Raw genomic sequence first — 17,862 nt, forward strand, 5'->3', positions numbered from 1 at the left:
AATACATTTGATCAATTATGTAAGTTTTTAAAGAATTTGAAAATCATTTAATACTTCATTTCATTAATTCAAATTGATTTAACTATTGAATTAAAAAATCTTAAATCATAAATGAGTATGTAAATTTTTTTAAAATTAAAAATTATTTGATGTTCAATGGAGATTGAATACGGTCAAGGTGGACAATTGACCAAAGTCCTATTTTCATAGGGACACCATTTTTTTATAATCTATATAAATATAAAAATAAAATTTATATAAGTAAATTATATATATATATAAAATATTATTATAAAAATAAATGAATAATCAATAATTAATCGATTGATATGTGATGTTTTTATTTCTCAATAAAAATGTACTTTTAATTTTAGAAAAATAGATCGGTGATATTAAATATAAAGATGAGACTATGAAATATAATGTAATATATTATTGAATTATTTTCTTTAATTTCTCTTATCCTATATTTCTCTTATTGTTAATTAATAAGGATTGTCTTAAAATTTCTCACTTTCCCTTTTATAAATATATTGTACTTATTGAGAAGTATTTATCTAAGTTTTCAATTCATTATCCTCAGTCTTCAAGATTGCAAATGGTGGTTGTACATGCTAAAAAGACTTTGATGCCTAAGTTAACAAATGTTCAAAGTGTTCCGGTGTATTTTTCAAAGTAAAAATGTATCTTTTATAGGTGAAATGTAGATGGGTACTTCAAGGTTTTGTCGACCTTGAAAAGGGCTTTGTCTTTCATGGATCCCATTTTGAGGGACGAGGAGAACTTGGCCCCAAAGTTTGTTTCTTATCGGACTCGTATTCCTTACAAGTACAATGTTTAGGAGCTAGAGTGGATGAGTTTGAAGAAGCAAGAGAACTTAAAGATAATTAAGAAACTACCTTTGCCCTTGAAAATAAAGGAGATCTTAAAGATCTCCATTTTACCCAATGCTCAAGAGAAACTAGAGAGTAAGTGCTCAGTCTTCGATTATATATGCTCAGTTATATTGCATTGTTGCTAACTTGTGTTTCTTTTTATAGAGTTTATGACTCAAAATTTTAACTTTGATTGGAAGATCATTTTAGCTACTACTACAGATCAAGGTTCTTGAGGTGCCAGAAGCTTTATTGTTGTGAACCCCATTATTGATAAGCTAGCTTGTGATACCCTTATAGCCATTCCTTCCAGGAACCACCTAAGTCCAACAAGGTTTACAAAGGCTAGTTTTTGTTGTTGCTAGCCCAACCCATGTGTCACCTCCTCACCAACCCCATAAGGGAAAACATCAAACAGGAAAAAAAACTTGAAGATTCTAAAAAACACAAGAAGTCGAAACCTAATAAAGGTACTTCCACAATCGACACTGACACATTCTTTGACAAGGGTTTTGACCCCTTGTTAGTGATGGATTTGATCACTTTCTCCTTAGCCAATCAGGAGGCGCTAAAGAAGACTAGTTCTAAGGTTGAGTTAGCTACCTTTTGCGATTTGTAAGCTTAGACTTGGGTGATTGTGATAAAAAAAAAAACTTCCTTCTTTATATAGGTATTTTGATACTTTTTCATAACATCATGACAATTTTGTGCATGCTTGCTTGTAACTTGAGTGATAAGAGTGTGCTTAATTTATATATGTATATATATATATTCTTTTTTTTTGTTAGTTTTATTTGTTTAACATTTTATTTTTTTTTGCAAATACATTACTAAGATATTATGGATCAAATTATGGCTTTTATTTATACTGGAATTTGTTAGTGTCCTAAAGGTTTTATATTTAATGGTCGAAAGAAAGGAATGTATGTTAAGTGTGGTATAACTTTGGATATTAGAAAAGGTTCATAAAAAAAATTTATCTAGGAGTTGATCAAGTCATACTATCTATACAGTATCATTTTTTAGCCAAAGATAAATATGAAGCATTAGAATTGATCGATGATGAATATGTTAAGTGCATGATAGACTCATTTCAAATATGCCAAATAATTATGTCAGTGTTTGCTAGCTATGTCAAGAGAAGAAGATGAAGATGACAAGAACAACGAAGACTATCACGTTTCTTTATCTTTTCAAAGTTGAGACAAATCAAATGAAGATTGTATAGATGATTGTCCATCATATGATGATGATGTTGTTGAACCTATTTTTGTGTGTTGTTTTGAGGAAGGTAATATTTCAAATAGAAGTTGTGGTCTTCTGGGTCTATTTCTAGCTTCTCTCCCAAGGTTTCTCTTGACATCAACTTGAGGTGATTGTTGATAAGATGCCTCAGCTGAAAACTGAGAATGCAAGTCAAAACTAGTCATGTAACTTACATAAATATATGGTGAATCATATGGAATAATGAATGGAGATTCTTGAGCCTGTTATGATCCACCTTGTTTTGTGACATTTGGTGGTGAAGTTAATAAAGATGATGATCCAAAGATTTGGGCCATCATTTGAGGGTTCGGTGATGGAAGCAGTGATTGTGATGATAGCCCAAAAAAAATAAACATATTAGGTGTTGACGTTGTCTCCAATTGTGATGCATGTTGACTAAACCTTGGGGAATTACTAAAAGATCCATATTGTGGAGAATGATACCAATAAGTTGATTATGATTCTAAAGGATAATAATGATCTCGAGAAGGAGTGTAATACATCCTTGGTTGTCTTTTTGGAAGACTGGGGTAAATGGATTTTGTTGGCTCTCTGTCACCCTCCTTCATAATTGAATTCCCTTTCCTTCCCTGGATGATGGAGGCACACCAATTGGTTCTACATGAGCCCTGATACCAACAGGTAGAGTTGGCACGATAGACTCTACAAAGTGAGCATGCTCATTAGTTAAGGTGAGAAGTTTGTTAGTGGGGAGAAAAAAAAGACACTAGAAAGGGAGTTGAATAATGTCAATTAAAAACTCTTTGTAACACTTTTTTGAAATAGTGAAGTAGTAGCAAGACCGTAAAAGTACAAACAAAGAGTAAAGTAAGAAGAACACACAAAGTTTTTACACTAGCTTGTCTCAACCACCGAGACTACATCCAGTTCTTGATCAACCCGATCAGGTTCCACTATATTTTACAAAGATACAAGTATTCTTTCATAAGCTACTTCTGGCTCAACCTAAGTGTTCTTTGACTTACATCTTCAAGAAACTACTCAAGTATTATTTAAACACAAAGCCTCTCCAAGCTTTAATCAACCGAGTATTTTTTTACAGTTGAGCCTACCTAAAAGCAACCAAGTATTATTCTACAGTCAAGTCTCTTTAGGCTTAAAGCAATAATACAAAGACAACATAAATGCCAAATATTCAACCAAATCTCCTTATTGTAGCCATTAAGAGACGACATAAATGCTACATCTTAAAGAATAATGGTACACTCTCCAAATAACATGTGAAATGTGTGTCTCTTGTTTCCATCTCTCAACCCTGTCTAAGATTAGACCAGGGCTAACTTTTTTAAAATTAAGTTTAACAATCCATTCAAAGTCAACATTGTCTAAAAAACAAAAACTATTTGATGCAGTACTTCCTTTATTTTATTATGCATCGAACATGCATGACTTACCGGTCTATGATTAGGCTCTTTGTTCTATACATGTTGAGAAACATGTGTTTGCCTACAATGTTAACAAGTTTGTCTCTAGTAGTCCATAAACTACACATGTGGAGGTTGATGATGTCATCTACATAAAAAAATAATTTTAAAAAATAATATTGACTACAAATCTTAATTAATATTTAATTTTAAAAATATGTTTTAAAATATACAATCACAACATTACAAATTATAAAAAAAAATTATATTGACTACAAATCATAAAATATAAAAAATGCCAACTACAAATACAAAATAAAACTAAAAAAACTATACCAACACATCAACATTTTAAAAATAATATATATATATATATATATATATATATATATATATATATATATCACCTTTCTCTATATGAAACATATTAATACACATAATTTAAAAAAATGTAAAACTAAAATGATATATAGTCAAATCTTAAAAATAAAAAAATATAAAAAAAACCTTCTCAACAACTTAGATGTCAACAAAAAACCAAACCTACATGAAATAAATTTTTAATATACATAAAATTAGATAAATAATTAATATATATATATATATATATATATATATATATCATTTTAATACACACATATCATATGTTGATCACATATATATCATATGTTGGTATACCCAACAATGAAATCAAAAAATTAAAAAATAAAATACTTTTTCAGCAACTTGAATATCAATTACAAAAATGAAGAGCTACAAGAAACATAAAATTTAAAATATATATATATATATATATATATATATATATTACATATGTTGGTATACCAAACAAAAAAATTAAAAAATAAAAAATATATATATTACCTTAACATCAACTTGAAGATTAGGTGCAAATGAGTACCTACAAGAAACAAAATAAAATTAAAACATTGTACATATGTCAATATATCCAACTTAGAAATCATAAAATAAAAAAATACCTTAACAACAATTATCAGCTACAAATGGGGACCTACAATAAAAAAATAATTACATATGTTAGTGTATCCTACAGTGAAATCTAAAAAAAAAAAAAAAAAAAAACTCACCTTGTCAAAACTTTGGCTAGCAACTACAAGTGGGCACCAAATCTGATGTGAAAAATTTTAAAGAAAAGTGAAAGAATAAGAAATGGGGACCTATATATTTGTAGTAAATAAAATTTACTCATGCAATCAATTATCATGTTGTCACTTGATTGGAGCAATGAGTGGCAACATGTATGTGACACTAAGCCCTAAAGTTTGTTATTTTTATATGGTTATTTCACAGACAACTTCACAATGATGAGATATTGTCTGCTTTAGGTCTAAGTCTTAAAGGTTTTGCTTTTGATTATCACCTAAAAGGCTTTTCAATCATTGAAGCATGTGTATGTTTTATAGATTGTTATTTCTTTTCTTATTTTATCAATATAAGATCTTGTTTGTATCCTAACAACTAGTGTGAAAAGCGACCATGCATGTCCCTCTATTACCAACAACATGACATGATAGCATGTGCCTAATTAATCTATTTACACAAAACATGTAATCTACATCATCATCATTCATAAGTTGAAGGGAATCATAATCAATACAATCATCTCATGACAATAAACTGGATGTTGATAATGAAGTTCTTTTATATTGTCAACACTTCTTACTCTAATGACTTTCTTGATTTGATTCTTTAACCTGTGTAAAATAATGCCTTCATCAATCGTATCACATTCATATGTAATTCCTTTGGGATGAGTTGTAGTTTTTCCTTTGTAAAAAACAATTGAAAGTATAGAAGTCATTTTTGTACCTATGAAACAGACTAAAAAAACTCGTTCAAATTTGATCAATAAGGAAAACATAAATGTATATGAGAAGAAATGGGAAATAAATAAATTAAAAAGTCTAGTAATAACATGTTTTGCTAGTCACAATTGTGACACATTAAAAATTTAAATAACATGTCTTATAATGGGCACCCATGACACTTTTAAAAAAAAAGTCCTCAAATGGTGCAAGTGGTTACAATAACACATGTAGAAAAAAAAAGGTTAAAACCCTATTTTGGTCCCTTATAATCTTTTTTTGTTTCAATTTAGTCCCTCATTAATTTTTGGTCTCAATTTGGTCCCAAACTAATTAATTGGTTTCAATTTAGTCCTAAATTAATTAATTGGTTTCAATGTGGGACTTTCCGTCTAAGTTGCTTTAACGATGTTAACTTTTGGCCACGTGGACGCCACATAGATGCATACGTGGCGTCCACATGGATGAAATTTTTTTTGAAAACACCTGGACCCAGAACGGCCCTTTCTGAAACCAGAACGGGCCGTTCTGCGTGCACTTTTGGTGTGTTAATTTTGCATCCGGAACGACCCGTTCCAAGTGCAAAATTAACACACCCAAAAGTGCACCAGAACGGCCCGTTCCAGTTTCAGAACAGGTCGTTCCGGTTTTATTTTATTTTTTTATATATAAAATATTAATAATTTTATAAAATATATATTATTAATTATATTATTAATTATGTTATTATATCCAATAAAATAAATATATTAATATTTTTTATATATTTTATTTTATTATGTTTATCTTATTAATTTTTATCATTTTATTCCTTTAATCTTAAATAAGTTGCAAAAAATTATAAAGTGATATTCCTTTTATCTTATTAATTATTATATTTTTTAATAAAATTAATTAAGAATATTGGTTTAATTGCATTTTTTATCCCTCAAGTATTACAATTGTGCAGTTTTGTGATCTCCAAGATTTTAATTGCATAATTTTAGTCCTTAAAGAATTGCAATTGCGCGATTTTGGTCCTTCAATTTTTAATTGAACAATTTTAGTCCCTCAAATATCATAATAGTATGATTTTTGTTTCTCCCATTAAAAATTAATAATTTTAATATATATATATATATATATAATGTTTTAAAATTAAATAATTATTTATTTATTCAAATTAACGTATATTATAATTTTTGATATTATATCAATAATATTATTAATATATTTATAGATAAACTAATAATTTGATAAATATAACTTGTTATATATTAATATACTTTTACAAAAATATAAGTATATTAATTAGAAATATATATCTGATCTTATATATTTATATTTTTGTAAAAGTATATTAATATATATTAAGTTATATTTATCAAATTATTAGTTTATTTATAAAAAGGGTAAAAATATTATTGATATTAATTTATCAGTAATATTAAAATACTAATAATATATAAATTTTATTTATTTAGTAATAGTAAATATATATCATTTGATACATTAAAAAAAAATATACGTTAATTTAAATAAACAAACAATTATATAGTTTTAAAACATTATATATATATATATATTAAAATTTTAAAATTATTAAATTTTTAATGAGAAAGACTAAAATTCCACAATTATGATATTTGAGAGATTAAAATTGTTCAATTAAAAATTGTGAGACTAAAATTACACAATTATAATCTTTTAAAGACTGAAATTACTCAATTAAAACCTTAGAGATCAAAATTGCATAATTATAATATCAAAAACATAATTAAGTAAAGAATATTTTATTCACAGTTCTGGAACGGGCCGTTCTGAAACCAGAACAGCCCGTTCTGATTTCAGAACGGCCCATTTTGAAAGCAGAACGGCCCGTTCTGATTTCAGAACGACCTGTTCTGCTTCACTGGTGGTGTTTTAATTTTGCAACCAGAACGGCCCTTTCCGGTTTCAGAACGGGCCGTTCCGGGTCCAGGTGTATTAAAAAGAATTTTCTCATCCACGTGGATGCCACGTATGCATCTACGTAGCATCCACGTGGCCAAAAGTTAACTCCGTTTAAATAATTTGGACGGAAGTCCCACATTGAAACTAATTAATTAATTTGGGACTAAATTGAAACCAATTAATTAATTTGGGACCAATTTGAGACCAAAAATTAATAAAGGACTAAATTAAAACAAAAAAAGATTATAAGGGACCAAAATAGGGTTTTAACCCAAAAAAAAAAAAAAAAGACATGTCCTCCTATAATCCACAACGATACTATTAAAAAAAAATAAGTCCTCATATTGTCCACAACACCATTATTAAAAAAATAGTGTTTTCATAATCCACAACAACACTATTAAAAAAATAAAATAAAAAATAGTGACACCAGAGTTATTAGTGTGACACATCATACCGCAAGCTGCTCCAACATCACCTACCTCGATGCCATGTGTCCCACTTTTGAGCCATGTTAACAAAAAAAAAAAGAAGGTGATGTGGCATGGTAGTCACTAGGTTAACTAATGACACCCGGTGTTAATTGTCCAAAGGTGTAAGTAATTTTAAAATAATCCTATGTATAAAATATTTTCACAATATCACTAATGGTCAAAAAGCCTCCTTTTTGTTAAACTTAGAGCATACCAAGCCAAAAAATCGTGTTTCTTTCCTTTTGGAGGATTCTCGTTTAAGTATTTAATAATATTTAGATTAAATTACATTTTTAATCCTCATTTTTATCCAATTTTTTATATTTCAATTTATTATTTTTGTGATAAAAATGAGAAATAAAAGTGAAATTTAACCTAAATATTATGAAATAGTAATTGTTATGTTATCTATTTAATTACATATCATGGTTAACTTTACCATTTTAACGATTGGATGAACATTCAACAAGAGAGTCAAATTAGCAAATTTTATAAAATTGGAAGACTAAAACTGAAAAAATAAAAATAAAAAGATCAAAATTGCAAATTTGATATTATAGGAGAATAAAAATACAATTTAACCTATATTATATATAAAAGAAAATACCCCTTTTGGTAGTCGACTTTTAGCTTCCATTTGGTGTAAACCCTTTTTTGTCTCTTATTTATATATATATATATATATATATATATATATATATATATATATTTTTCCATTTTAGAAGTGAAATGTAACTGCTCGTAAAAATACTATTTACTTTTTATTTTTTTTAATGCAGGAAAAAAAAAGGAAATAAGGAAATATAATAACCATCCATTTATTTCCCAACTAGTTCTAATTAAGACATATATTGGTCCTCGTTATATGGTTGTAGAGCCTCACTTTCACTAAACATCTATATCTTACTAAATTATAGGTTGAATCGGTGTTAAGCAGCAATGCACTTAAAATGTCAATCATCCCAACGGTTCCATCAACTAATCTTGCTGTGTCCAACTCCTACTTATCTGCTGCTTTCGAAAAGCTCAATACCAGATAATATTAGCTTCAACAACACACTTTTATATCAGTTGAACTAATTAAAGCGTGAAACTTTCGGAATTCATCTATAAAAAAATGTGTTGACAAAAGTATGTTAAAGTTTATTGCTAACATTCCGCCTTAACAAAAGCATGGTGAGGAAAAATCATGCATATTTGTTCCACTAGGACTTGTTTAGATAAAGTTCTACATAAATACTTTCAGAGAAGATTATTCAAAAAGACTCATGGTAGATTTTTTTTGAATGTAATGGGCTACTAGTTTTGTTTCATAATATTCTGGTATTCCCTATTTAACAGAAAAATCAAGCCATCAGATATGAATTTCAATTCTTCAAAGTGAACAACAGTAGCTAAACGATTAGTGAACTATCTTTTATACTGGGTTCATAGGTCAATTACTCTTTAACATCCGAGCTATAATACAAGTAAAGTTTAGCTAAATGAATACAGCAAAGATCAAGTTCCATATGTCAATGTCATCAAGTTCTCAAATCAAATAGACATGTGGAGATTTTTTTAAAATTCCAACACATTCGTAATGTAGGTTATTCAATATCAGAATAAAAATCCACACGTAATTGTTTAATTTGAGAATTTGATGGCAAAAACATAAGGAACAAAATAAGATGTTTAGTTGCAGGAAGCCTTACTGAAACATTGCTCAAAGATGCAAGCGCCAACAACATACAGCATTTCCCAAATCACCTAAATTCAGCCCAACTTTGCTGAGGAGTAAGGTTGTGATAAGATCCAATCCTGGAGTGATGGTGTCACCTCTGATACTGAAAAAATGTTCTCCATTAACCCAAAAATTCATGAGACCAACCCAATTTTTGTCTTTAGAGGACTAAAAGCAAGGCAAATGATGATACAGGCCAGTGAAATAAATGAACTTTACACCTCAAAGATGAAATACGCCAAATTTCATGACGTATATATTTCTTAGGAAGAAGGCCTTTATGTATTGTAAACCTAAACTCTAAGACAAGTGACAACCCATCAAACCTCAAGGATAAAGCAAATACCATATACTATTGAAAGCAAAACCAGCTTCCTCCAAAAATCCAGACAAACAGTTAAACTCGGGCAAAACAATAAAGACCAGTATAAACAAAAAATAATTGTTGCCTACAAAAGGAAAAAAGTCGGAGTATGTTCTAGTGGCTATCAAGGGACAAAATCCCTTTTTTTGCTTTTTTCCTTCCCCCAGTAATGACCTGTTTGACGACCATTTCTTTGAAATTGAGAGCCATTATAGCCTAAATTATTTCGATGAGAGCCTTCCCTCCACTGGTTACCCTGATTCCGGAAAGTCCAACCTCCATAATTCCTTCTAAATTGCAAATCACTTGAAACATCAGCCTTTTCCTGTCGCTTCCATCCTGACACATTTGATCCACTGTTTCTCCATCCTGTGTTCTTTGAAGTTACATTCTGTTGACTAGAATGGCGTTGCCAACAAGAGTTGCCAATGTTAGCCAAATTATTTGACTGCTGCTGGCACCAAGAGCTGCCCCTACCCCATCCATCATCCTTCTGTAAGTTTCCAGAATTCCAACCCTGACATTGATTGTCATGGTCCATTCCTTCATACCAACTCCATGGATCAACAGGAACACCATCTTCCCAAGCATTTTTAGTTAATCCTCCCTTTCCACGAGTAATGTTACACTCCCATGGATTGTCAGTATTATCCACATTTCCAGAGTTTCCCTGGTCCCATCCTTGTACTTTATTATTTTCTAAAGCTCTGTTATGAGGTGTATCAGTACATTCCCAAGGATATTCACCATTATCTGAAGTTTTTGTTCTTTTGTTTTTCATGATTTTTTCCTGTTCTTCATCAGGCACATAAAAGAAAGCACTATCTATTTCCTTAATCAGTTCAGGATCAATATGAGGGTCCCAATCTATTTGATCAATATAAGCATCTGGATCAGGCAGAGAAATATCACAAGGAATGCTGTTGATATTTGCCCAGTAACGTTTTTTGGCATTTTGAAATGCTTCTTCAGCGGCTGAATCATTCCAATCAAAAACATTATTGTGGCAGTACACCAACAACTTAGAATCAATAATCTTCTGCCACGGTACCAATCCAACTATAGTGCAGTATTTCTTCTCCCACAGAGGTATTCCATCCTTCCAATACTCTGACAAGATTAAAAAACAAGAAATTCAGTATATTGAATATTGAAGTTACATTGACAGAGGAGCCTGTAATGAATAATAAATCATCATGTCATCGTAGTAATTACTTTCACAGACATAAAGGAATGCAGGTAAAGAAAGGGTCAAAGCCTCTAGTGTTGGTAGGTCAACACTCAACTCAACAACCACAAATGCAGAGAAATTATATGAAAATATACAAAAAATTTCTGAAATGTTTTATAAACTTCTGTCAACCAGTAATCTACAGAACCAAACCAATGACATATATAGCAACCAAAGGACTTATAAAACAACCAACATTATAATTATATATATATATTATAATTTATATATAAATTAGTCTTTACTGTAATTGCAGTGGCTGAGGTGTCTCCTCTTTTAGAAGCATGAGGAGTTTCAATTTTCAACTGAAACCTCTCTTAAACATTCAAGTGAACACATATATTATAATTTATATATAAATTATTCTTAACTGTAATTGCAGTGGCTGAGGTGGCACCTCTTTTAGTAGCATGAGGAGTTTCAATTTTCAACTGAAACCTCTTTTAAACATTCAAGTGAACACATGGCTCTTCAATTGATGGAGGGATAAGCATCAAAACAGTGTAGGAAACTCTAAATGGTGTAAACTGTAAAGTGGAAGTTGTGAAAGTTCTCATCACCTCACTAAAGAAGAATGTTCAACCTAAGAAAACAAATATATTTGTTCAATTGCAGACTCTTGGCTGTTGGCTACTGAATCTCAGACTGATATTTTTTTTTTATTACATTGACTACCCTATCCCTTTTAGCATTACACTTGGCAAGTTAGATGGCTGGGGATTTGGGGTCTTTTACAATAAGTCAATAAATATGGTGCTAGCTAAAGCTGTGCCCGTCTGAACCAGAAAGAAGTAGGGCACCTGTCTAAGGTGCTGGAGGCATGTGCCTCGTAGCAGGGTTAGCTAAGAAGCACGCACATTTGTAAATAGTATCCATGTCTTGTTGCAGTCACATTGGATATGTATCCACAACAGTTGTTGCTGGGACACTTTGAACTTTTAATTGTATTTTTTAGTTGACTTAAATATTTTTTAGTCTATATAAATTGAGTGAGTTTTGATTTTGGTCCCTATAAAATCTTTTCTTTGTTTTGCATCCCTCATATTGAAAATCATTGTTTTTGGTCCCTACTATAATGTGACACTCGTTAATTGCTTATATGTTAAAAAGAAGATCAAGTGATCATCTTAGGTGAGACACTTACTAGTGTGTAGACTATATTAACATGTGATACCTCTAAAAAATCTTCAAGATACCTAAAATAAATGTTATTTATTATTTTATCTATCTTTAAATGAACACTAGAGACCAAAATTAGTGATTTCAGATTTTGAAGGATGAAAATCAAATAAAAATAATTTACAATGACCAAAATCTTATTATTTTACAAGGACAAAAAACAATGATTTTAAATTTTAGAAGTTTGAAAAACAAAAATTCTTTTACTAGAACTAAAACCAAGACTTATTCATTTTACAAATACAAGGACTAAAAACATATTTATGTTTTTATAATTTTTTACTTTTTATTTTTTAAACTTTTATATAAATACAAATCGGAATACTGTAACAGTTAAATAAATTTCAGCATTTTATAATGTCTACATTAGCTAATATTAATTTTTAAAAGGAATTCTCTCTTGGAATTTATGGTTTTTATTTTATGTTAATCTAAGATTAAATTTATGTTATATCATAACCATGTTGTGTCCTATGATTTTCAAAATTTGACATATTCCCATGTCTGTGTCAGTGTCATATTCCATTAATCCATCCATGTTTCCTAGAAGCCTCAACATCCAAGAGTCCCTAACTCCCTTCTAGCGCTTTGTCATAGTGCCTTTGCCTTAGGCCTGCCTTTTGGCACCTTTGACTACACTGCATCATACAACCTATACTACTACATTCATGGAAGGCAGCAGTCAGTCTGTCTTAGCACCACAAAGAATTTATTGAACGGTTACTTGAATACCAAAATATATTCTATAGATGTGAGAAACCAAACCACACCAAATAAGGATGCATAAATACCAAAAAACTAAAACTACATTTCATTAAAGAAATTTGCTAGCCAGTGATAGATTGCAAAATGTTTACCCAAAAAGTTTAAATAAATATCCATATACCGATACAATTGAACATAACATTTCTAAATGTGAAGAAATTTCCTAAAATCAAAAATCATTAGAGTCTCGACAAAGAGAATATTGTCATTGTAAAAGCACAGACAATTCCAAGTCACTGCATACTACATTGAATCGTTGATCAACTCAATTCTTATTTTAAACATTAAAGACTGAATTTAGTTATTGGCAATCCTTCCGAGGAAAATACATTGGCAATGCCTCCTTAGTGCCAACAAAACTATGTTTGTTAATCCATAAAGGTTCTTATTTTCTGGCCACAATGCATGCATCCACAGCTAAAAAAAGGTAACTACAAAGTAACTACAGACATCAAATTAACTTTTCTCATCTAACTATAAATTTGCCATCATTTCCTTTTTTCTTCATTTTGGTTCTTCCATTGCAATCAAAATTTTAATTATTGATAAGAACAATGGCCTTGGGTTCTTAACAAGATTTCGGTAGAAAGAGATATAGCAACAAATTTCACCACTACAAAAACCTCCAAAACAATACAGTTTTGAGGGAGAAAAAACTGGGTTTCCGAAATGCATCACATAGCACTGTGAAAGCCTGAGAGGTCATTATTTCAGCTACTGCAACAGCCAGTAATTGAAAATTCATCACTATTCAAACTTGACTTTGCAATGTCCCATGGTTGCTCAACCCTGCTATGGTGCTATAGTGCAATATTGATAAATATGGGAAAGCATAAGCAAAAGAAGATTACATTATCAGAGAAAACTAGCAACAAATAAAGGAATATTACCTAATTGAAGGGAAATTAACTCCAAATAGAAAAGAAAATAATAATTTGGCCCAGAATTAGGAAATCAGAATGCTGATGATACGTATTCACCTTGCTTATTGAACTGAAATATAAAATAAACAAGTATCTTTTTAGGGTAGGATTGGATATATAGATAAATCCAATGACGTCAGGCTCTACAAAAAACTAAATATTTAGTCAAACCATTTAGAGAGGGGATTTTGTGTTGGTTTCTCTAATGTTGTTTTAGGCATTCCTCTATCCCTTTTATTCAAACTATACACTATTTGATCCTTTTCTCACTGGAAATATATTGGTCATATTCTCATTAGAGCAGTCATCATAAGGTGTATTGATAAGATAAAATAAGTGCTATCTATTCTGTTATTGTGAAATCATAAATGATTGTAAAGCAAACGATATATTATTCCTCATTATTTGATTCATAAATATCATATGCAGCATGATGCCCTGCGATTTTATCTCTAACATTACATCATCAACCATAATATATTCCAAGTACTATCCACAACAACACCCACCTCATTCTGTGTAACTTCACCTGCTTAATAGTGAAGTAGAGTTTAAAATTTTGTCAAAAAATATAATCCTTGGAGTTAATCTGACCCATTCAGTTTCCCAATTACATGTTTGGATGGAAGGTTTTAGAATATCAAGGAAGGCAAGATTAACTTTTGGTTTCCAATTTATGAAACATTTATGAAAATAAATAAATGATGATTGGAATGTAAAACCCAATAATCTCCTATTTTAATCCCTTTATTTCTTTATTTATTTATTTTAATAAAAAAAAGTCTCAATCAAGAGGGTATTTTAAAAATGGTTTTTTTTTTTTTTTTTTATGTTACTCCAAATCCTTTTTAGTTTAAAATGGAAAAAATTAACACTCAATAGTCGTTGGTCATTGCAAAAATGGATTTAAACCCCAGGAAAACTTCACCGGCAAATAGCAATTTCAAGTATTTGTATCATCGAGTTTCCACTCTACTGAGGACTTTCCCTAACCATCACTTACGACCCAAGAGTTAATCCTACAACTTTTCCTATAAGGATTCCCAGTCATAATAATAATAATAATAATTAAAACCTTAACACTCCCTCCCCTCTCCTCGTCCCTTTCCTTCAAGAGAAATGCATTCTTTATCACAAAATTTTGTAAGTCTCACCTCGTATTCAATAATTTTTAACCAATTACAAGCGATGTTAGAAAGAGAGTGTAATGCAGGAACTCCTCCTCCCTCCGAACATTCTCCACACAAAGATTAACACTCATCTCAACCACGGTATCAAATATCTCCGTTTGCAAAGCCTTACCCGTAATTGTTCAATACAATATCTTAAGTGCCGAAACGAATTATAATCTTACAATTCACTCCATGTCTTACAATAATACAATAATGAGTTTATGCCTATTTCAAATTACAAAATCGGCCAGTAAGTTAAGGATTTTTCACCATTAATATACACTATTACGAACTAATAAGATGTGGGATTTGAATTATTTTCCGCCATAGGGATTTTAAGTGCATCGTGGAATTTTCAACAAAGTATCCCTACCCTCCCCAACATAAAGAGTGCAATACGAAGAGTCCATAATTTTTCTTTTTGGCGAAAAAAAGAGAAGAAAATAAAATGATAAAAGGAAGAATTTGGGAAATACCAGGAAGAGGGGCATTGATGTCGTAAAATATGGGAGGACGCAGCGGAGATCTTCGACGGCGGAAGTACCTCGGACGATGATCCCATTTACCCATCAAACGTTCCAAATGGGTTTCGCTCTGCTCTCAGCGATGAAGATGAAAAAACGCAACGAACCAAACTAATGAGTTTTGAGTTTGGAGTACAGTGGTGTGCAACGTGCAACCATTTTAATTGCGGGGTAATTTATAGCCCAAGATGCATCACCCGCTGATTTCACTCGCAAATTTCGCTTCTGCTTTATTTTTTTTAATATTTATTAATCTCTCTCTATCTCTCTATGTATATATATATATACTTATTTTAAGTAATTTATATTCATGAAATTTTAATAATTTAATTATTAAATATTTTTTTAATATTTAGATAAATCCGTAAAGTTTTAAAACATTTGAAAGTTATTTAATATTTTATTTTGTTAATTTAAATTAATTGATATTCATAAAAATATTTTATATATTAATTTGAATTATGAAATAAAATATTAAATAATTTTTAAATTTTTAAAAATTTTACAAACTTCATTTAAACATTAAGATTTTTAATTCAAGGATTCAAATTTGATATATAATATGAATTATAAAATAAGGTATGTCGATCATTAATATCTATTAACAATTATTTTTGAAATAAATGAATCTTATTTATATATATATATATATATATATATATAATATATATAACATAATATATAATATTATATAAAAGGAATAAAAATATTCATAACCACCATTTGGTCTCCACTTTTAGTATGATCTTTTTACTCTTAATAACCATCATCTTAATACAAGTAACTGTCATTTCTATATTTTTAAAATCTTTTATTCTTCATTAAATAACCTTTTTAAGTAATTGCACTCATTATTCCTACTCTCATAATTTCATCTTTCTTGCTTCCTCTCTTTTTGTTAAGCCAACTACACATCGGTGCATAATCTATTCTCCATTACGGTATATCCTCTCTCACTTCCTCTATTATACTTTACATTATATACATCCCCTTCATTCTTGGTTTCATTTCATTTTGTTTTCCTTTCATTTTGAATGTTTCCTCTAAAAACGTAAATCATACATAGTTAATAGTGCGACTTATAAAGGTTCAGATGCGATTTGGAGTAATTTTGTTTTCTTTTATTTTTGTGTCTTTGCACTTATGTATATTATATTTCGTTGTTTCGTTCACTCTAAAAAATTGCTCCATGTTGAGGTTTTCTCATAGTTCAAATTTGTTATAGGTTTATTGGAGTTTTTGAATGAATATTTGGGTCTGGAATATTCACATCGCATTTTTCCCTGCAAATTGTTTCATTTCAACCGTCAAATTGACTCCTCTTAATTGGATAAAGTTTAGAATAACTGATAGGTATTTGCCCTTTGACAACTTTATGATATTACATTGCGAAGAACTAAGGGTGGTTGTACTTTCAGTACAAATGACATTGCTTTCACTTTGAATAATTTAACCATTGAAATATGTATCAAATAATGGGCTTAGACAGTTTCCTTAAATGGAGATGCTATTATTTAATAAGAATAAATTAATCTATTAAAATGCCTTTTTTTTTAATAAATGACAATAATTTAGTTTTGACTTTGGTTTTTAGGTTGTTTTTAATGCTTTGTTTGCATTTGGAGTATCAACATTTTGCAATAAAATTAAGATCCAACACTTTGTGGTTCCCTATAGCTCTACTAAAGTAATTCTTCCATTTTTTTTTCTGCTTTTTATTCCATTGATATTTTCTATTATTTATTTCGAATATAAGAAGGATTTTAAATAAAAGTCACCATTGAGAATATCTTCATGATTCATGTTAAATTTCAAAACTTTCCTTTAATTTTATTTAACAACCACAATATGTGCCATTAAATAATAACAATAATTTTTTTATAATTAAACTAATTACATACGTTTACGAAATTAATAAACTCAATGTATTTATCAAATTTAGTCTTTTTTTTACAATGATTTTTTTGTGTGTATTATTTTTACAAAGAATTTAATTTTACTCAAGTTATTAAAAATTTAAATTTAAAATATCTCTATTTTCTAAATTCATTTTTTCCCTTTAAAATTATAAAAAAATCATATTTAAACTTACTATCTTAATAGATTTAAAAATTTAAATATATAACTATATTTTATTAAAAATTAAAATTTAATATATGCCTAATTTTAAATTTTAAATTTTAAATTTTAAATTTCAAAATTTAAATTTTAAATTTTAAATTCT

General features: G+C 29.4%; 1 protein-coding gene across 1 annotated transcript; it reads right to left on the reverse strand.

Annotated features, from left to right (window-relative positions):
* Positions 1–9,152: 9,152 nt before the first annotated feature.
* On the reverse strand, positions 9,153–15,797 carry LOC109819290 (uncharacterized). Its single transcript, XM_020384977.2, has 2 exons — positions 15,591–15,797; positions 9,153–10,954 (listed from the first exon to the last, which is right to left on the reverse strand). Exons 1-2 carry the CDS (start codon positions 15,682–15,684, stop codon positions 9,969–9,971), a joined length of 1,080 nt encoding a protein of 359 aa, XP_020240566.1. The 5' UTR covers positions 15,685–15,797; the 3' UTR covers positions 9,153–9,968.
* Between the last annotated feature and the right edge of the window lie 2,065 nt (positions 15,798–17,862).

This window comes from Cajanus cajan, chromosome 10 (genome assembly GCF_000230855.2).
Source record: "Cajanus cajan strain Asha chromosome 10, NIPB_CcT2T_4, whole genome shotgun sequence".
Classification (NCBI taxonomy): domain Eukaryota; kingdom Viridiplantae; phylum Streptophyta; class Magnoliopsida; order Fabales; family Fabaceae; genus Cajanus; species Cajanus cajan.

Excerpts from the sequence above, each read along its gene's own strand:
- LOC109819290 (XM_020384977.2), bottom strand. The coding sequence starts at position 15,684 with ATGGGTAAATGGGATCATCGTCCGAGGTACTTCCGCCGTCGAAGATCT. Across the intron at positions 10,955-15,590 it reads CATCAATGCCCCTCTTCCTG|AGTATTGGAAGGATGGAATA; the intron begins GTATTTCCCAAA and ends TAATCTTGTCAG.